The sequence below is a fragment of the Castor canadensis genome, chromosome 17 (assembly GCF_047511655.1).
Source record: "Castor canadensis chromosome 17, mCasCan1.hap1v2, whole genome shotgun sequence".
Taxonomy (NCBI): domain Eukaryota; kingdom Metazoa; phylum Chordata; class Mammalia; order Rodentia; family Castoridae; genus Castor; species Castor canadensis.
The window spans coordinates 57,534,814-57,557,491 of NC_133402.1; the positions used below are offsets into that span (position 1 = coordinate 57,534,814).

The 22,678-nt window shown below is 35.8% G+C and overlaps 1 protein-coding gene across 5 annotated transcripts in view; it reads right to left on the reverse strand.

Moving 5' to 3' along the window:
• The window catches only part of Stag1 (STAG1 cohesin complex component), a 369,238-nt gene that overhangs the window by 72,533 nt on the left and 274,027 nt on the right, over positions 1-22,678 (reverse strand). For all 5 annotated transcript variants that reach the window (XM_074059901.1, XM_074059900.1, XM_074059903.1 and 2 more), the window contains 3 exons: positions 20,050-20,164; positions 13,400-13,517; positions 7,634-7,737 (listed from right to left, as the gene is read on the reverse strand). In XM_074059901.1, the coding sequence (XP_073916002.1) occupies positions 7,634-7,737; positions 13,400-13,517; positions 20,050-20,164 (337 nt within the window). The remainder of the gene's footprint in view (positions 1-7,633; positions 7,738-13,399; positions 13,518-20,049; positions 20,165-22,678) is intronic.

Sequence of the window (22,678 nt, forward strand, 5' to 3'; positions counted from 1 at the left end):
CAATAATCACTGGAATCATCTATCAACTAGTGCGTTTAATTTTACACAAAGAACAAAGGAACTACACATAAAGTATAGTCCTACACATATGTTTAGGATATTTTCAGGATATGAAGAAGTCTTGAGAGTCATCTGACAATGTATGAAAGGCCAAAGGATACTAGTTTTAGGGAAATAGCTATTTTTGCTTAAGGGATCATTATGTCAGGCATTCTACATACAGGAACTCATCTAGTCCTCATAATACCTCTGATGAGACAGCAAAAATGGCATGACACCTATGCAGAAGGAGTTTACCACCTTCTAACAGAATTGTATGCATATTTTCTTGACCAAGCAATCCCATTTTTAGTAATCCACCCCAGATACACTCCTAATACAAGTATGAAATGACATATGAACAAGATTGTTCACTATGTATTATTTCTAGTAGCAAAAAACTAGTAACAGTCAAAAAGACTGTCCATATGTGACTTGCAGGAGAGTGTCCAGTATGTGGATAGTATACAGCCACAAGAAAATGAAGACAGCCAAATAATGACACACAGTGATATCTAAGATACACTAGAAAGTACAAAAAGAAACGTGCAAACAGTGCATAAAGTACGCTATCTTTTGTGACAAACTAGTAGGAGGGGAAGAATGGGGAATAAGAACACATGTAACTGCGTATGTGCATGCATTTATCTATATTGTCAAAATACACACCCTGAAGGGGAAACTAGAAACAAAACTAGTTACTGGTAAGAATGTGGTATAGAATGAAGTATGTAAGTAAGAATTCTCTGGCTGTATCTTTTTATATGATATTTAATTATGCTTTACTTATTTCAAAAAATTAAAAGTAGAAAAATACTTATAAAATCAAACAGTTAAAATGGCTAAATTTGAATCACAATAATGAATGCATTTTAATATGTGTATATTTGGAAGTATATGTATTTCTAATTTCATTCTATTAAAATTGCATAGTAGAAATGCTAACCTATTTATAATAAATATACTTAGTATCAAGATTTTGATTTTTTTTTTTTTTAAAGACTTTGATCTTTACCACTCTCAATTAAAAGGAACACAGCTCACTGGAGAAACGGCTGACTCTTGTGCTAGGGTGGTGTGGAACCCATACTTTCAGATGACCCCTTAAGGTCCTTACTCCTTGATACTCATACCATATAGAGTCTTTTCCTATAATGAATTAGGATGACTTGTATAATCAATAGGATGTTCTAGAAATGATAGTGTGAATTTTTAAATAAAATTTTGAAGTACTGCTAATCAAAATCAGGGCCTAGTGTGAAGTGCCCTACCGCTGAGATACAGCCCAAACATTGTATTACTTGATTTTTGAGGCTTAGGTCATAATAAACAAGGTATAAGCCTTATGATCTATTCAATCATTCTGGGGGAGATGAGTCATGTCATGAAAACACTCAAATGGTCCTAAGCAGAGGTACATATGGAGAGGGTCTAAGATACCTATCAACAATCTGTATTACCTTGCCAGCCATGTCAGTGAGCCATTGTAAGCCGCTAACATCTTCCAAAAATAACAGCTAAGCCATTAATAAATTTCTGACCCATGAAATCTGTGCAAAATAATGGTTATTTTTTTAAGCTTCTAAATTTTGGAGTGCTTTGTTACATAGCAATTGATAACTTTTGTTATACAACAACTATTCAAGCAGTAAACACAAAAAATCAATCTAGGGCAGTTTGTTCTGAAAAACAGCAAGAAAGTACTCAAAAATGGTAAGATTTGTGGAAGAACTAGAAATTACCCTGAAGAAGCTATCTTTAGTCAAAGTTGGGACAATTTGTATTTTTAAGACTTTTTTCTGTTTTTGGTGGCACTGGGGTTTAGCTGGCACTCTATCACTTGAGCCACATCTCCAGTTCATTTTTGTTTTAGTTGTTTTGGAGATGGGGTTTCATGAAATATTTTCCCAGGCTGGCCTTGAACTGTAATCCACCTGATCTCAGCCTCCCAAGTAGCTCGGACTACAGATGTGAACCACTGGTACTCTGCCTTTTTAAGACTTTAATTATTAAAAACATCAAAAACATTCATGAAAAGAGCAACAACCATTAGTAGTCTGTTATTCTTATTTAATCAATTCTGAGCTTTTTTAACATAAATAAAAGTATAAAAATTTAAATATATTTACCACAGCAAATATAGCATTTTAAGGCAAATCTTTGTCTATAATTTTATTCTTAAAACATTTAAATGTATGTCTAGTAACATATAAGGACTTAAATAAAACTATCTCCAATGAAATAATAATTCATCAATATTTCAAACAGCCAATGGTTTTCTCAAAAGCTGATTTTTTTTGTTGTTGTTAGAAGTTTAGCAAAGAATTACTTAGCAAAACAGGATAAAGTAGGGAGAAATAAAAAAGGGAAAGAGGAGTACCTCCTGCCTGACATGCAGAAAGTAGAAGCAAAGAGACTCAAAAGTTGATTTTTAATAGTTTGTTCAAAAAAGGACCCAGGCCGGGTGCCCGTGGCTCACGTCTGTAATCCTATCTACTCAATCAGGAGGATTGAGGTCCAAGGACAGCCCAGGCAAATAGTTTGAGAGACCCTGATTTCTAAAAAAACCCCATCACACACTTAAAAAAAAGGGTTGGTGGAGTGGCTCAAGGTATAGCCCCTGAGTTCAAGCCCCAGTACCACAAAAATAAAACCAAGTAAGAATCTAATCAATTACATTTGGCTGGCACGTTCCAACATGTTTCAGATCAATTTATTCATTATGAAGTTACTCATCAGATTTTCAAGTAATCATAAGCCATACATCATTGTTTTGTTTTGTTTTAAAGATACAGTCTCGTTTTACAGTCCAGGCTAGCCTTGTACTTCAGATGTAGTTCAGGCTGACCTCAAACTTGTGATCCTCATGCCTAAACATCCTGAGTGTGTACTGCCACATCCAGCTTTTTTTGTTTATTTGTTTTTTGAGACAGGATCTTGCTACATAGCACAGGCTCATTTCAAACTCACTATGAAGTTCAGGCTAGCCTCAAATTCGAAATCCTCTGGCACCAGCTTCCTTCATACTAAGATTACAGGTATGAGCCACAAGCCCAGCTGTTTTTTAAATTTCTTTCATTATTCCTTTTCCAAATTTTGAATTTGGCTAATTGGACTCCTAAAGTTATATTCTTCTATCTCTATGTTTTCTTCTTTCTCCCCCACCCCATTTTTATCAGGATATATTCATTGTACAGGAGGGATTCATGGTGACAACTGCAAATACATCCCTGTGTTTTCTTGAAAACTGGTAGTTAGGCACTGGAAGCTTGATTACATTCAGATTCTTCCCTGCTGCCTCCCCTCACCTAGCCCAAGAACATTTCAAAGGTGGCCATTTCCTGTCTCGCTTTCAGTGGTGTTAAGTTTAATCAGTGGGTTCAAGTGCTCTCAGATCATTGTGAATATACTCATCAGCTCTTGATGTAATCACAAGCCACTGATTTCTGTCTAAAATCATTACTTCATTTGGTTGACAAAAAGTAACATTCTAATTCTATCATTTGTCCAATTATTATACTGATACTTCTACTGAAAAAAAAAGCCTTAGTTATTACTAGTATAGGAAAATTAAACATCACTTGACTTTCTGATATAATGTAATATGAAGCATAAAATATTGTTTTTGCTAAAAATCTGATCTGATCTAAAAAGCAAGCCTTTAGAATTTTCAGGCTACAGAAAATCTATGAAGGAGAGAAAAATTAAAAAGTGATATGAAGTATCAGTAATAGAAACCAAAAGGAAAAGATCGTTTTGTCTAGTTGTTCTCAACTGAGAGAGGAATATTAATATTTCAAACTATAAATGTTGAAGCATTTGCTTTCCATTTGAAATCTCCCAGTTCTTGGATAATGTATTTTGGGACTCTGTTGCTAGGTATCTGTGTGTGTATAATTGTTATATCTCTCCAATGTATCAATCTCTTTATCTCTATAAAATGTCTTTTTTACTGTTTTTAGTACCACTGTTTGTCTTAAAGTCTATTTGTCTATTAATAACCCCTGCAGCATGCTTATGGTTACTCATTGCGTAGTGTCTTTTTGCCATCCTTTTACATTCGATATTATTTAAATCTTTAAATGTAATCCAGTCTTGACAGTCTCTACATTTTGATTGGAATCATTCCCTAAAGTCTCATTCAATATAAATTTTGATATGATTGAAAATTTTCTTGAAAATTTTTGATATAATTAGCCATTTTATATTTATCTTTTGTCTCATGTCTTTTGTCTCTCCTTCAGTCTTTATTTGGAGCCAAATGTTTATTATGATTCTTCTTCATATTTTTATTTTTAGCTATGAGTGATTGCTCTGGGATTATAACATACAAGCTTTACATTCAATTGACTACAGGTTGATACTGACATGTTTATTGCAAAATATGGCTTTGCTCCAACAGACTTTACGTCATTTTCCCTTTTTTTGTGCTATTCTTGTTACATATATTATTTCTATGTTATCGGCTCAACACAACAGCACTATAATTATTCATTTAAATAATATCATGTCCTATTAATTAAGAGAAAAAAAGAAAAAAATACATATACATATAGCCTTTTATATTTATCTATGGATTAGAGTTACCATCTGGTGATCTTACAGCTTTAAAGACCTGGCCTTCTAGCAACATTGTCTCTCAATCTTTGTTTTCTGTTTCTCTAGAATTAGTTTTCTTACATCTTCATTTCTGAAAGATAATTTTAATGGGTTTAAAATTCTTGGTTGTCAATTTTGCTTAATCTTTGGACTCTCCTGTTGCTGATAAGGAGTCAAAAGGTAGTTGCCCTCTTGCTGTGCCGCTTTGAAGACTTTAGTTTTGCCTTTCAACACTGTGACTATGCTGCACCACGTGTGTTTTTCCTGGAACTTCTGTAACACATATTTAGATTCACTTGATGTTGTTCCACACATTTCTGAGGCGTTGTTCATCTTTAAATGTTTTTCCTCTTTGTTTCTCAGAATGCATAATTCCTAGTAATCTTCATGTTCACTATTTCTTCTGTCATCCTACTGTGGTTTGTTTGAATCTTAACTGAACTCCAAAAGCTCACATGTTGATGGCTTAGTTACTATTAATAGTGCTCCTGGGAAATGGTGGAGGTGGGTCATTTGGGGATATGCCATTGAAGAGTATACTGAGACCTTACCCCCTCTTCTCTTTCTGCTCTCTAGCCATCTTAAGCTAAACAGACCTCTACCACACCCTCCCTCCATAATGCTCTGCCTTGCCACAAGTCCAAAAGCAACATGGACTGAAATTTCTGAAAACTATGAGCAAAAATACATCTTTCATTCTTGTAAGTCATTTGTCTCAGGTATTTTGTCACAGTAACAAAAGACTGAATAATACAAATCTGCTACTGAAATCCTGCAGTGAACTTTAAATTTCTGCATTATACTTTTCAACTCCGGAATTTCTTTTCCTTTTTTTTTTTTTTTTTTTTTTTGAGGTACTGGGGATGGATAGGGTTTCACATTTTTGCCCAGGGCTGGCCTTAGACTGAGATCTTCCTACTTATGGCTCTGACATAGCTGGGGTTATGGATGTGTACCACTGTGCCCAGCTTGTTGGTTCAGATGGGGTTTTTTGCTAACTTTTAAACATGAGCTGGTCTGGATTCACAATCTCTCCAATCTTTACATCCCAAGTGGCTGGGATTACAGAGTAGAATCCCATCCCTCATTTGACTTTTGATTACTGAGATTTTCTTTTTTTTTTTTTTCCCCATGCAATTCTTTGAACATATTTTCCCTTAGTTATTTGGATGTATTTATTAAAAGAACCCTTAAGATTTTTTCTTAGTTTCAGAACTAAATAAGAAACCTTTTGCAATTGCTTTAAGTAGGACAGGGAGGGGGCTGAAGGGGAGAAAAAAAGGGGCCAATGTAACTAATGTACAATGTAAGTCTAATTGGAGTTGTCACTATGAATCCCCCCGTATAATGAATATATCCTAATAAAAAAATTATTAAAAAAAAGAATTTGAGTTAAAATAGATCAAAGAGAAAAAAAAGATTTTTTTCTGCTAAATACAAAACCTAGGTCTAACTGAGAAGACATTTCTATTGTTTTCTTTTTCCTCTGAGAAGAGTTACTGTTACTTTGCATGACTGTAATTTTTCTTATAAAGTACACATTTAACTGGGCACCAGTGGTTCACACCTACAATCCCAGCTACTCAGGAGGCAGAAATCAGGAGGACAGAGGTTTGAAGCCAGCCTGAGCAAATAGTTCCTGAGACCCTATCTCCAAAATTGCCAGAGCAAAATGGACTGAAAGTGTGGCTGAAGCAGTAGAGCACCTGCCTAGCAAGTGTGAGGCCCTGAGTTCAAACTCCAGTCCCACCAAAAAAACTCAAAAAAACCCCCACATTTTTACATGATATAGTAACTACAGATTTTTAACTTAAATAAGAGGTGTTTATTGTAAACCTAGAAATGAAGGCTGCACACCTACTACTTTTACCTATAAATTTATCACATGTAAAAAAATTTTTTTCTTTTTTTGGGGCAGTGCTAGGGATTGAACTCAGAGTCTCAAGTTTGCTAGGAAATTAGTCACTTGAGCCTCACTTCCAGTCCTTCTGCTTTTTAGATAGTGTCACAGTCTTGCCTGGGTTAGCCTCAGATCACTATTCTCCTACATGTGTATCTCCCATGTGTGGAACAACAGGCATGTATCACTATGCCTGGCTTGGTTTTCAGACAGGGTTTTGCCAATTCTTGCCTGGGATGGTTCTGAACTGCAATCTTCCTATTTCACATCCTGAGTAGGTGAGGATTACAGATTTGCACCACCATTCCCATCAACTTTATCTTTTTTGTTTTCTTTTTCAGTGCTGAGGATCTAGGCAGGTACTCACTTCTGAGCTATATCATAAGCTCCAAATTTATGAAGTTTTTAAAGAAAAAATACTTCTGAACTTATTTTTATCTTTGAAGTTCAGATGTATTTGATAAAATTTTTAATTTTAAACTTTTTTGTGGTGGTGGTGGTTGTTGTTGTCTTTTGATACAGGGTTTCATTAGACCAGTCTGGACTCAAACTCAAGATCCTCTTGCTTTAGCCTCCCTGAGTACTAGTGTAACAGACATGCCCCACCATGCCTGGCTTTACACTTGTTATTTTTGTAGGAAGAATTTGTCTCTCCATCTGTGATTCTCTCAATTCATCAAAATAATAATTTATTGTTGGTCCTATAATACACACAGATAAGGAAACTAAGGAGTACATGTGTAAATATTCATCTATCTAAAGATAACAAAGCTAATGAATAGAAGAGCTTGCAAATCAAGCAGTTTGCCCACTGGGTCTTTATGCACCATTAATAGATATGAATATGAAAATGCTTAAAGTATTGCATAATTACTATAATAGAAGCAGGTTCAGATGCTATGGGAGCATGAAGGAAAGAATCTAATTTTGGAATTTGAGTCTAGTAGTCAGGATATAAAGGTAAAGCCATCAGAGCAGGTATCATTATAAAAAGACCATGTTTTAAGGATTTAAATACCAGTACATTTTCCAAATATTTTAGACAGTTAAGTACACTAAACGCTTTGTTGTGCATTTCTCACTAATTTAACTTACTCTCTTGCCGGTACCCCTTCCCACTGGAGGATGTGCCTCAGCAGCTTGACGAATTGTACAAACCATTAGCTCTATAAGAGCACTCTCTTGACGGTCAGACATTGCTAAAGTGAAACAAAATGCACGAGTATGAGTAAAAAGTTTCACAATAACCAGACACTAAAAACCACAAAATGATTTCTTTAACAATGACAAACACTTTATTACTGGTTATTATGAAGACTATAGTTAGGGTCTGTATTTTGCTATTTTTCCTTTTCTTAAGTAATATATACTTACTGTCTTAAAAGAACAAGAAAGAAGTATGTAAAGTAAGCATTCTGGACTCTTTCAATGTCTGATCTCTTCTAATGCCCTACTTCTGAGTAATGTCAAAATTTCCTTCTACATCATTTCAAAGCACATATAATAGGGGTTTCCATATTTTTGCTTTTTATCTTTTTTTTTTTTTTGCAGTATTGGGGTTTGAACTCAGGGCCTATACCTTGAGCCACTCCACCAGCCCTTTTTTTGTGATGGGTTTTTTCAAGATAGGGTCTCTTTAACTTTTTGCCTGGGCTGGCTCTGAACTATGATCCTCCTGATCTCTGCCTCCTGAGTAACTAGGATTATATGCATGAGCCACTGGTGCCTGGCTTATTTTTGCTTTTTAACAAAAAATTAACAATATATTTTAATGTCTTTCAAGTCAAAAGACACAAGAGTACCTTAATTATAAATTATCACAAAATTTATACCACAGTTTAGTCAATCTTCTCCTGCTCATAGTCAAATTATTTCCAGGTTTTAACACTATGAGAAATGCTACAATAAGCATCATTAATACATATCTATTTATGTAACTAATAAGTTATACAGAATAAATTTTCCCAAGTGTGGGAATGATGGGTCAAAGACAGTAACAAACCATAAGGTTAATCACAATTGACACTCCCAGCTGCAATAATATTCGGATCCTCATATCCAGCACTAGACGTGATAAGTTCCTCTAGTTTATGTCGGTCCAAGGGTGTTATTTTGTTCCAACTAATAATCAGTGAGTGTATGTACTTTTTTCTAAGACCTTCCTCCCTCCCTGCCTTTCTTTTTGAGATGAGATTTTACTATGTTGCCAAGACTGGTCTTGAACTAAGGGACTTATGTGATCCTTTCACCTCAGTTTCCTGTCTGAGTAACTGGGATGGACTATGGTATATATATATTTTTTGGGTGTTGGTGTTTAAACTCAGGGCCTACCACTTCAGCGATGCTCCCAGTCCTTTTTTTTCTTTTCTTATGTTTCAAATAGGGTCTCATGCTTTTTGTCAGGGTCCAGCTTCAGACTGTGATCCTCCTACTTATGCCTCCCAGGTAGCCAGGATTATAAAGAGCAGTACCATGATCAGCTTGTTTGCTAAAATGGGCTCTCACTAACTTTTTGCCTGAGCTGACCTCCAACTGAGATACTTCTAATCTCTACCTCCCAAGTAGATTATAGGCTATGCCATTACAACAGGGCCTTTTCTACCTTTCGAATCCATTTATGGAGGCTCTTCTATGTCATTAGTAGTATGAGGAGTAACCTTTGTCTTTGGAATGATGCGAAACTTTTCTCCCAGTTTGTCATTTATTGCCTGACTCTTCAAGGTTTTTTTTTGCAAAAAAAAGACTTTGTTAGCAGGGCACGTTGGCATATAACTGTAATCCCAACACTCAGAAGGCAGAAGCAGGAAGATCTAGAGTTTGAGGCTAGCCTGACTGACATAACAAGACACTATCTCAAAACAAATAAACAACAAACAAAAAAATCCCCAAAAGAAAGATTATTAACTTTTATTTTACGTTTCTTCTTTTCTTTTTTTTTCCCCCAGTACTGGGGTTTGAATTCAGGGCCCCACGCTTACTATATAGGTGCTATACCATTTGAGCACTCCACCAGTCCCCAGCTTGTAAGTTTCTTACACTGCCTTCAAGATCTCTCTGTCCTTACCTGAGAGGTGGTGGCTCACACTTCTAATCCTAGCTACTCAGGAGGCAGGGATCAGGAGGACTGAAGTTCAAAACCAGCTCTGGGCAAATAATTTATGAAACCCCACCTCAAAAATATCCAACACAAATTAGAGCTGGTGGAGTAGCCCAAGTGGTAGAGTGCCTGACTAGCAAACATGAGACCCTGGGTTCAAGCCATAGTACAGAAAAAAAGCAAACAAACCTCTCTGTTCCAGAGAAATGTATTCTTTGTTTTCTTCTAACTTCTTTCTTTTTCTCCTGCCCTTCTTCCTTCTTTTCACTCATCTCTTTTGCTTGTTTACTTTTTTATCTTTAACCTGTTTGGGATTTACTTAGGCTCATAGTAGGAAATAAGAAACTAAATACACAGAACTAAATAAACAGCTGACTGTGCCTCTACTACTGTAAAATAAACCAGAGTTCCCTAATGAATTTAAATGTCATTTTAAAAACATGTTTTAGGAGATGACTGAGCAGCTCAAGCGGTGGAACACCTAGCAAGTGTGAGGCCCTGAGTTCAAACCAAAATCCTGTCAAAAAAAAAAAAAAAAAAGCATACATATACACACGTTTTAGGCTTATTTATACTTAGATTTTTATTCTAAATATTCTTTATTTAGTTTTGCTAATAATATACTTGCATATTTTTATGACAGTTTTACTGTTTTGAGTACAGAAGATTAATAATCTAATTTGTTAAAATTTAACACACTATGCAACTTAATTCAACTAATTTGAATAAACAAGTTTCCTCATCTAGTCTTTCTTGGAATTTTTCATAATTTCTATAATGCTAATAGCAAAAAAATTTATATCTTCATTTTACTGATGGGGAAAATGAGCCACAGAGAGATTAGTTTTGCAAAGTGCTCAGCTAGTTGTAGAGACAATATATAAACCAAGGTAGGCAAACTCTATAGCCAGTGCTCTTATGCACTAAGTTATACTGCCTATTTATTTGGCAGTACTGGGGCTTGAGTTCAGGGCCTGATGCTTGCTAGGCAGGCGCCCTACCACTTGAGCCACTCTGTCAGCCCTACACTGCCTTTTTATTTATTTATTTTATTTATTTTATTCATATGTGCATACAATGTTTGGGTCATTTCTCCCCCCTTCTCCTTGGCCCCTTTCTACCCCTACCCCCTCGCTGCCAGGCAGAAACTATTTTGCCCTTATCTCTAATTTTGTTGAAGAGAGAGTATAAGCAATAATAGGAAGGACCAAGCGTTTTTGCTAGTTAAGGTAAGGATAGATACATAGGGAGTTGACTCACATTGCTTTCCTGTACATATGTGTTACATTCTAAATTAATTCTTCTCGAACTAACTTTTCTCTAGTTCCTACTCCCCTTCTCCTATTGGCCTCTGTCGCTTTAAAGTTTCTGCATTAGTTCCTTTTCATTGAGGACATCAAATGCTACCTTGTTTTTTTTGGGTTTCTTGACTATCCTCATACCTCCCTTGTGTGCTCTCGCCTTATCACGCCTACACTGCCTTTTTAAGCATACACCTTAAAGTTCTACATAAACTTTAAAATCTTTTTGCTTAATTCCTATTCCAACCTCACCTCCCAGAACACTCTTAAACCCACTGGAATTATGAATGGCATTATAAGAGAATTATATATTACATTGAGAGAAACTGACATTTTTTATAATCTTTTCAGCTAGGAACATAACATAGCACTTCATTTTTGAGATTTATTTTATGTCATTTAACAAAACATGGTTTTCTTCGCATAAGTTAGGTATTTTCCTTTGAATTTGTTATTATACTTTATTTTTGTGCAGCCCAGATTCGCTACAAATTTATAATCCTCCTGCATCAGCCTCCCTAGTGCTAGGATTACAGTCACCACTACATTCAGTTCCTAGGTGTTTTTAAGCATAGATTTTGAGGATATTTTGGGTTTTTTTTCCTTCTTTCTTTTTTCAACAAGTTAATTATTCATGTTGAAGATGAATAGATATACAGATTACAGATAACCTGGTAAAACTTAAAAGGAAAAATACAATGAAAACATGAAAGTTTCAAAGTTTATTTTAAAATAAACTGGGATAAAAGTAATAAAAACGCAAACAAAGACATAGTAACATCATGTTCTTTAGTATGTGCCAAAATTACCCTGTACAGAATTATGTATGTACATCTTAATTCACTAATTTTTGGTTTTAACATTTTCTTTTCTTTTTCTTTTTTGGGAATACTGGGGGATGAAACTTGGGGCCCTGCTTGCTATGCAAGTTTTCTACCACTTGAGCCACATCCCCAGACCTAAACTCCCCCACCCGTTTTTTCTTTTTGTAGTACTAAGGGATGAATTTGGGGCCTTGTGTTTGGTAGGTAGGTGCTCTATTACTTGAGCCACTCTGCCAGCCCGCCCCTAGCTCTTTCAGTTTTGTTTTCAGATAGGGTCTCACTAACTTTTGCCTAGACTGCCCTGGAATCAGGATTCCTATCCCCACCTGGGATTCGAAGTATACATTCCCAAGGCCTACCTTAACATTTTCATTGTCTTAGAAAAAAAGATGAACTTCAGCTTGTCATAGGACAAACACATGAAGTAACTTAAACTTTTGCATCTGTGCTAGATGGAAATGGCTAATGGCTAATACAAAAGAGCTTTCCACTCAACAGTAATTAAGTTTTTAATTATTCCAATTCTAGAATTTTATAAGTTTTCTCATTTGACTTGGAATAGAATAACTATGAAGTCATCTGTGAGCTAATGCATTTTCTTTTATTTAAGAAGAATATCTGACCTTTATGTAAAGTCAAGAGAGAAAGGGTATAATTTATCTCAAGAACAGAAATATTCTTCAGTCTATAGTACAATCTACACTAGTGTGGCGTATGACTCAACTTTATACACTGTGCAATGCAATCTATCTTGTTAATTTACTTTATCATCTGAAATCATCCTTTCAGAAAGTTTCCTCTGAATGGGGAAATAGGGTAAACTCAAAGTGGATGAGATTTAATTGGAATTCCCTTTAGGATATAACAACAAAACCACAAAATAATGGGAAGAAAGAAAGTCTTAAGCCACAGACAAGAACCAAACAACTACACTGATTAATAAACGGGAAGATATTCACACTGTGAATTATCAGGTAGTCACATGCTTTCTAATTCTTGGGAACCTTCTTCACACATCATCTCCATTTCCTCAGTACTGATTTTAGGCATATCAATTTGAACTCTGGGTACTTTCTTTACATCACTGAAAATAAATGCTTTAAGGTCACCAATGACAAAAGCCATTTGTCAAGATGCAGTTTACATTCCTTTGGGAGAAGACAGGCCAAAGTCAAGTAAGTAGAGAAAGTAACTGTAGGGGAGGGGAAGGGTAAAGGGAATGGTGGAGGGGGTGAATTCAAGTATGATATATTTGATATATTGTAAGAACTTTTGTAAATGCCACAACATACTCCCAAGCCAATCCTTGGGGGACAGGAGGGAAGAGAAGGGAGGAAAGAGAAGAGAGATGAGAAGAAGGGAGGAGAAGAGGAAAAAAATTCAGGATGCACTTTTTTACATTAAGTTTATCACTACTGTGTCTCAAATCAGCATAAAGTAAACAATTATGAATACTTCATGACACAGATTTTTAAAAACATTTGTGCAACATGGAAGCATGCTATAAACCATCAAGACATCTTTACTGGTTCAAGAAATGAACTGTTCTCTTGACAAAAATGACACATGGAATGAGAGGATGGCATGATTATTAATGGAAACATAACAATATTTAAACCAACTTGTTAAAATACTATACCTTCCTCTCCTTGAACAGGTTCTTCTAACAGCAACTCTGTCATACATTCCCAGTCTTTCAACAATTCTTGAGAGCTCTCCCACAAACTGTCCACCAAGTAGGCTGCATGTTCATGTAACTAAAATTAACAAATTGAGCGTGACTAAAGAACATTTAATAAACTGCTAGCAACACTATGAGTTAATAAACCGTTTTCTTCACAATTAAAATGACTTGGTCTAAATGGTTCTAAGAATCATTTAGAGGATAATAATGTGGACACAATACGTAGGATCAATTAAGTTTTTTAACATTTACAGTAGTAAGACTAAAAATTTCCTAGTCCAATAACATAATTTATTGATGAGGAAACAGAGTAGATAGCTATTTAGTAGAATTCCTAAAATTATAAGGTGAATCTAGGTTACTTTTTAACTTTTCACTATTTCTGACTGTCTCTTTTTAACTTTCTTTCTTTCTTTTTGAAGAAAATGAATCATTTTCTCCTAGAATTCCATCGGAAATTTTGCTATTGGCCTTACTCTAATGGTCAATGTCTTGTTCAAGGTAAAAGACATACATTACTCCTCTCCTCTTTTCTATTCTCATTTCCATTTTACTCAATTCATTCCTCATGTCACCCTCATTTTCTTTTGGCCATTACTCTCTTGACAATTTTCTTTAGAACCCATATTCCCACAGTAAACAAACACACTTAGGCTCCTCGTCAAACACATCACACCAATCTCTCTTCTACTTGTTAGTCTTTACACCTTGGAAACTACTATACTATTGCAAAAAGCTCTTCAGGAAAGGTAAGTGAAAAATGTATTGACATTGTTTCAGTTTCTGATACTCATAATTATTTTCCATTCTTGTATAAAAGATGTTCTACCTTTAAAGTTCATGACATCCTGGCTAAACCACTCTGTGATTAATATTTTTCAAACTCTTCAGATGGAAGCCCATTTTAGGGTTCTTAAATTGATTTAATGCTTTGGGACCAAAGGGTTAAAAAAATGAAACAGAGTAGAAAGCACTGTCTTTGCTGTGCTGGGGAATGAAACCCACGACCTCATGCATGCCAGACAAATGTTCCACCATTAAGTTGTACCTTCAGTCCTTAACTGTCATTTGTTAGATGTCCTTGTAATGATAGTCAAAAAAGTATGAAGTACCTTGTCATATCTACTGGTTGTCTACTGTTATCTTGGAACAATTGATACTTGAGCTGGTTTTCTTTCTTACAACTCTATCATAGTCTTAACTTTTGATGACCTTCATTGATCTTAATTTAGTATTTCATTTCTATGGCACTTTAAACCTTACACCCTGGCTCCAGAAATGCCTCAGGAAAATCAAACGCATACAATCTTCTCATAAATTATGTCAGAGGCAGAGGAGGTAATACCAATTAGCATCTTTGCTTGGAAAGAACATGGGCAATGGTTTGCCACACAGTATTTTCAAACTTTCCGAAGTTATATATACCAAGAAACTATTCTTGGACCATCAGTAACATCATTCCAACAGTGACAGCTACTTGGTGTCAAACCAACTTGGTGTCAAAGATGAAAATGGAAACAGAAAAAAGACAACAAATTGGTTCAAAATTGTTGGTATCAAAACCTATTCTGAAATAAAGAGGTATTGTATAATGGGTATGGTGTCAGTTTGGGAAGACTGAAAAAGTTCTGGAGATGGATGGCACTGCTGATTATACAACATCAAGAAGTTCCATTTTGTTATGCATATTTTAACAGGATAGAAAAATGCGCTGAATAAATATGCTTTTATGCTTGACCATGTAAAGGTATATCTCTGTGGAATAGGTCTGTATATTTAATTACAATGTATTTGCTGGGTTATACCTTTTATAAATGAACAATATCCCCTTTTTGTCCCTCTTAAAGCATTCAGCCTTGAATTATGATATTGTTTCCCCTGAATTCTTTCTTTCTTTCTTTGTTTTTTTGCAGTACTGGGGTTTGAACTCAGGGTCTACATTTTGAGCCACTCCACCAGCCCTTTTCTGTGATAGTGTTTTTTCAAGATAGAATCTTTTGAACTTTCTACCTGGCTGGTGAACTTCCTGATCTCTGCCTCTTAAGTATGTAGGATTACAGGTGTGAGCCACCTGTGTCAGCCCCCTCACTCTGCATTCTTTCTGTAAGCATCTGTAACATCCTGCTTCAATCTAGCCCTTTATTTGTAAATTTCTTGTGTTATTTTGACAAAGATGAGTTTTTAAACAGCATATAGATGTGTTTTTAATTCTTTTTTTACAACTTCAAATGATAATCTGTCTTTTAACAGAGCATATTAATCCTTTACATGTACTGAGATTACTGATGCTGGAAATATTCCTAGCATTTTATTCTCTGTGCTCCACTTGGATATTTGAGTGTTCTATCTGTCTTTCATTCAGTTTTATTTTCTGATTCATACTTTATAATTACAAAGGTCATTACACATTTCTTTACTTCTCTTCATTTAATCTGAACATTATATTCCTACATTTTAAATTTTCACTGTATCCATTTTTGTTTTGTTAAAAAACATCTTCAAGCAATATTTTGCATATAGAGTTCATAGGCAGTAAAGTTTCAGAATTGTATACCCTTTAATTAATTCCTCTACTTCTTTCTCTCTGTTCTCTTTACAGAGCTCCTGGTTGGATAATACAATGACACTTTCAATTTATACTTTGTCTTCATCTTTCTCATACTTTACTTTCTTTTACATGGCTTTCTGGAGAAGTTCATTCAATCTACAGCAAATTCCTGGTTGTACTCATTAAGACCATTTATTATTTTCCCTCCTTAAATTCTGGAAGCCTATTTTAAAGATTTCTATGAACTCTTCCACTTTCATAATAGTCTCTTCTTATATCTAATGGTATGAATTAAATCTTTTTATTAATACGTTGAGTTTTTATGTTCACCTTTCAACTTTTCGATATACTTGGTTGCCAGTTAAGGAATCTAGACTCAAAAAAAAAAAAAAGGTACTAGCTAGAATCCTTTCCTTTGAAATTTTTAATTGGATTTCAAAGTTAGGTCTAATATTTTATTTCAAGTTCTTTTCTACCCACTAACTTATGTCAGTTAAGTACACTAAAGAAGTAAAGAATATAATGGAACTTTACCTTGATTCCTTTTAGACAAATCATTTATAATTCAAATAAGCATCCCACTTACTAAGACTATAATTTCTAAACACTTCTATGTTGGGTCTTTGCCTCTGCTGAAATAAAGTCAGCCATTAGTGAATTTAAGAATTTAAAAAAAACAAGCCAAAAAAAAGATGCCCTGGGAATGAATACTCTGGGGAAATTTCTCAGATATACCAATAATATGGCTATCACTTTTCTCTCTTAAATGACCATCCCAACTAGCCTCATCATTCTATAAGAAGATGGATGCTCATAATTCTAGATTGCATAAAAATGTTCTTAAATAACTCTTAATAGCTTCCTTGTCCTTATGAAAAGCATCAGTTTGAACAATAAACTATTGTTATACTACTTAGTGAAAAATCTGGATTCACTGTACTCAAATATCACTTATCCTACCAACTGCACGTATTTAAAATAAAAGGTACTTAGTCATCTAAAATTAGTGACAAAGGTTGTGATAGTTTAAAAATGTCAAAACGAGTTCAGTCAGGGCTCTTAATCTCCATAATTTCACCTGCACTACAAAACTCTTTCAGCAATTACAACTCTAGTATCAAAATATTACCATTTCACATTATAGTAAAGCAAATAATGAAAATCAGTTCATTTAATCCCAGTTAAGTGATTTGTAACTCAGTTATAAGATACTCATTCTACTATGTGATATCTAAAGTTTCTATCAATTAAACATTTTATGAGCTATGTTAATTAACCTTGTTAATTTTAGTAATTAACAAGTTTTACAGAAAAAAAAGAGGAACTGAGTTTATGACACATTTGGAATCCCTTCAAAGAATATAGCTTCAATCAGCATTTAGCTGCAAGTGTACACTGCAGAATAAGAAAGATTTTCACAAAGAACGTTCTTGTGAAACACAGGAGACCATAAGGCCAATATAATGACCACCAATCAACCAGAAACCCTTAAATATGATTTGTAGTGCCTTCTGCACCTGACAAGAAGGAAAACAGGAAAAAATATTTAATACTGTTTTTAACACCTTAGCAAAGAACAGCAAATATATGGATACAACTGAAAACACAGCAATAACATACAGAATAAATTACAGCTTTTAAAAAAGACGAAACTGCCTGAAATGAAACATTTACACCTTTTAATAAATCAAAAAGACCTTGAGTTTTCAGAAATCCTGAACATTTTCCTTTAGTTAAAATTAAATACAATTAGGGCTGGTGGAGTGGCTCAAGCAGGAGAAAGCCTGCCTTAGCAAGTATGAAGCCCTGAGTTCAAACGCCAGTACTGCCCCCTCCCCCACAAATTAAGTTCAATTAGCCAAAGCCATCAGGTTCCCAGACTTTTCAGCAGCTTAATAATATTTGTATATATCAACAATACCATATTTTGAAACTATTAATTATATGCATTATAGCCATTGTTTTATGTAGGACATAATGGCTGCATAAGGGGGGTGTATGGGATCATTTTGAGCAGGCTTTTTTGTTTGTTTTTTTTTTTTTTTGCGCTAGGGGTACACTGTGCCATTTACAAAAGTTCTTACAATATACCAAATATATCATAGTTGAATTCACCCCCTCTATCATTCTTTCCTTTATCCCTTCTCCCCCCATTCCTGGAATAGTATTCACAGGTCTCATTTTTCCATTTACATACATGTGTACTAAGCAGGCTATCTTAAGTGTGATTATCTGCTAGGCATTTGATGCTTTAATCTTAAAAACTAACATTTTGGATTCTAGTCTATGAAATATCCAAACTGCTTTATTAAGAAAACAGTATTTTACATCCTTAATATGCAAAGCATGGCCTTTGGACCAAGAACATTAGCATTAGTCAGGAGTTTCTTAGAAATGCAGAATATCAGGTCCCACTCCAGAGTCACTGTATCAGAGCTGCCATTTTAACAAGATTCCCAGGTGATGTGTATGCACATTTAAAACTCTTTCTTGCCTCTTTCTGAGGCAAGACCTCACTATATAGCTCACTCAGGCTGATCTCAAACTTGTTATATATCACAAGCTGTCCTGGAACTTGCAATCTTCCAGCCTCCCAAAAGCTGAAATTACAGGTGTGTGCTATCACACTTGGCTTAAATACATAATACATTCTTTACTCAAATGTAACTCTACAGCTAGTTTTGTTTCTGATTTTTAGTCTTTATCTATTCAGTCTCAAATCAAAAAATCACAGCCAATTCTTTCCTTTTCTGCCCTCCTTTACAGTAACTCCAAGGTCACTCCACTGACTTAGTTCATGCATCTCTGTTATTAATTTTCCTATAGGTTGCCTGCTCTTTTCCTTTTTTATTTTTTTTTGGTTGTACAAGGGTTTGCACTCAGGGCCTTGTGCTTACTAGGAAGACATTCTACCACTTGAGCCACTCTGCCAGTTCTTTTTGTGTTGCTTATTTTTGAGATGGGGTCTTCTCTTTTTGCCTGGGCTATACCACAAAATTCCTCCATAGCTGGGATGACAAGCACCATCACAACCAGTCATTGATTGAGATGAGGGTCTTGTAGACATTTTGCTTGGGCTGCCTTTGAACCTCGATCTTCCTGATCTCTTCCTCACAAGAAGCTAAGATTATAGGCTTGAGTCACTGCACCCAGTTTCTCTCTTTTCCACATTCTTGTTGTTTTTTTTAACTATCACTCACAAACCTGAATATTCAGACTCTTTTAAATTTCTGTTCTCTGACATTCTAACACAAACTAAACCACTTTGACCGAAATGTAAGTAAGCATTAGATTTTTAAATTTCTTTTACTTCTTTTGCAATTCTATTCTCACTTATTAATGGCCCTTTAGGTTTATTTTACAGGTGAGTAGTAGGAAATACATATTAAAATAACAAAGAGCATTTAATGAGTAAACTAAACTTGTAAAAACAGATCCTGGTAAATACATTATGAGTGCTAATTATAAAAATGTTTTCAGTGATAACTTGCTAAAGCACAAGGAAATACTGCTATTAGAATTCTAAATACAACTACCAATTAAAGCAGCCCAATTAATATTTTCCTTATTAAATAACATAACTTTCCAATGAGACAGAACTAATGGTTTTAACATCTTGACAACTCTGATTTTTTTTTGAGGTGGGGGAGCAGGGGACACACCAACAATCAAACCCAGGGAGTGCTGGGCAAGCACTCTACCATGGAACGACACGTGCAACCCTCACAAACTGGTTAACAGCATAATTTAAAATCTATACATACAAGGAGAAAAAAAAGTTTAGAAGTACGTAATACTGCAATTCTCCAATAGTGTAAAAGTTTAACAACTACTACTCTACATCCAGTGTTGATCTACACCAACATACATATTCACAACTTCTTTCCACAAAAGTCAAGAGTACTGATTCTATAATTAAGCAACTCATGGAGGAAATTTAACCAGAAATAGGCTTGTTTTCATCTGATTGACAAAAATCCAACCGATAACAATGAATTAAGTGGCAAACTTATTTCTTAGTAATATAACAAAATACAAAAAGTTTAAAAAAATTTACCTCACTTTCAAGAAAAAAGAGAACAAGCATCCTAATGAGGTTCCCATTTGGACTGTTCCTTCCTCTCCTCTTTGCTAAGGCTTCCTCTGCTTGTGGGTCATGTCTGCTAAATAGCCTGGAAATAAACAAACAAACAAATGGCATTACAAAGATGTGAATTTTAATCTTTTCTTTCACTATACAATTTTTTTCAGCTTTAAAAAAAACTGAAGGGGGATTCCAAGATGGCGGCTAGAGGTAGGACGCAGAAAGCGAGCCTCCTATAGAGAAATCTTGGAGAGACGCTGGAGACACACTTTGCAGGCATAATCACCGAGAAAAGGCATAACTTTGACCCCTCCACATCTCCAGCCGGCGCAGAGAATCTCCACTTCACGTTAAACGGAGAACCGAGGAGGCCCCCGGGCCGCCAGTGGCCGGCGCCCATACGGCTTGGGAAGACGCGGACCAGGTGAGCTTCGCGGTACCGCGGTTCCCCCACAGACAAGCCTGGGCCAGAGCAGCATAGCCCCCTGGACAGACTGACCTCCACCGGGGAAAAAAAACAGAAACTTAGTAATAAGCAATAGGAACAGTTAAGACGCTGGAAAGAGGGAGGGGCGCCCTGAGCGCTGAAGATTGGCGGAAGGGACTCCTTCCCCAGACTGAAAATAAACAAGCCGGGCGGGCCGGAGAGGCTCTGGCGGGAGCTGGGCGCGCCCAGCAACCAGGAGCGGGGAAGCTTGTGAGAGGAGGGAAGACCCACTTCCCACGTGAACTGTAAACAAACACGCAGGCCTGACAACGCGGGGCAGTGTCGCCTTTCCCAGTGCTTGGAAAGGGGAAAGCCTGTAGCAGAGGCTCCCGCACAGGAGAACTCTGAGCAAACAAAGCCTGTGGGACCAGGTGAGCGCTAGCTCACCCCAGAGATCTGCATAAATAACGCCAGCTACAGGCTGAGAGCAGCAGGCAGGCAAGCCACAGTTGCAGATACCACTCTCGGAACTGTCTCCAGATGCTTTTTTTTCTTTTTCTCCCTACCTTTGATGAGAGAAGAACCGAACTACACCTGCAAGCTGAAAAACTTACTGAAACTGTATTGCATTTGAACTGGGGACACTTGGTGGGGCTTGTGTGTGTGTGTGTGTGTGTGTGTGTGTGTGTGTGTAGTTTTGTTCTACTTTGTGCATACCCTTTGATGAGACAACTACAGAACAACATCTGAGGCACCAACTCCAGGACTGGAGATTGAGACGGACACCCAAATTATTAAGACTGAAACTGCACTGCATATAAACTTGGACATTTTTTGGTTTTTTTTTTTTAATTTTCTATTTTCCATTTTATTTTAATTCATTTTTATATATAGATATTACTTTCATTTACTTATTTTTTATTTTTTTATCTTTGATTTTCAATCCTCTCTCTGTCTCTCTAATGCCTCTTCAGCTTACTGTCGATTAGTACACTAACACTCCCTCTTTATACCTTTGAAACTCTCTTGTCTGATACCTTGTTCTGCTTTCTCCCTCTTGTCTGTATATTTGTTTTCCCCTTTTCTTTAACTTCTTGCTTTCCATCTCAGCTCACCCTTCCATTCTAAATATTACCATTGTTATTATTACAAGCTAGAAAATACTTAATTGCACACAGTACAGGGACAGTAACAACACCAAGGACAATGACGGGAAGACAGAAAAAACAGGGAAACTAGTTTCCCCACAGCAAAAAATTAGTACAGGAACCAGAGGGGAATGAAGAGAACAGAAACTCAGATCCAGACTCCAACAAAATGAAGATAAACTATGCCAAAGGACCCAATGAAGCCCACAAGAATAATTTAAAAGAAGACATACTACAAGTACTCAATGAGAATTTTATACAGATGATACTGGATAGGGTCAACCAAAATGTACAGGAGACACTCAAGAAATTCCAAGACAATAAAAATAGAGAATTTGAAAAAGCAAAAGAAGAAATAAAGGAAACCATAGAAGCACTGTATAAACACCAAAGTGAAAGAGAGAACACAATGAATAAATGGATAAATGAACTCAGGACAAAAATAGACAACAATAAAGAAGAAAAGTGCCAGAATATGGAAAACCTCAGAAAAAAGAACGAAACAGAACTGCAAAACAAAATGGAAGGCCAATCCAGCAGAATAGAACAAACAGAAGACAGAATCTCAGAACTTGAAGATGAAATGGTAATTAAAGGAAAAACCGAAGAACTATTAATTAAACAACTCAAGACCTGTGAAAAGAAAATGCAAGAACTCACTGACTCCATCAAAAGACCAAACTTGAGAATCACGGGCATCGAAGAAGGAGAAGAGGTGCAAGCGAAGGGAATGCGTAATATATTCAACAAAATAATAACGGAAAATTTCCCAAATCTAGAGAAAGATATTCCCATACAAATGCAAGAGGCCTCCAGGACACCAAACAGACCAGATCAAAATAGAACTACTCCACGACATATCATCATTAAAACAACAAGTTCAGAAACTAAGGAAAGAATATTGAAGGCTGTAAGAGAGAAAAAACAAGTAACATACAAAGGTAAACCCATCAAAATCACAGCAGACTTCTCAACAGAAACATTAAAAGCAAGAAGAGCGTGGGTGAGATCTTCCCGGCACTGAATG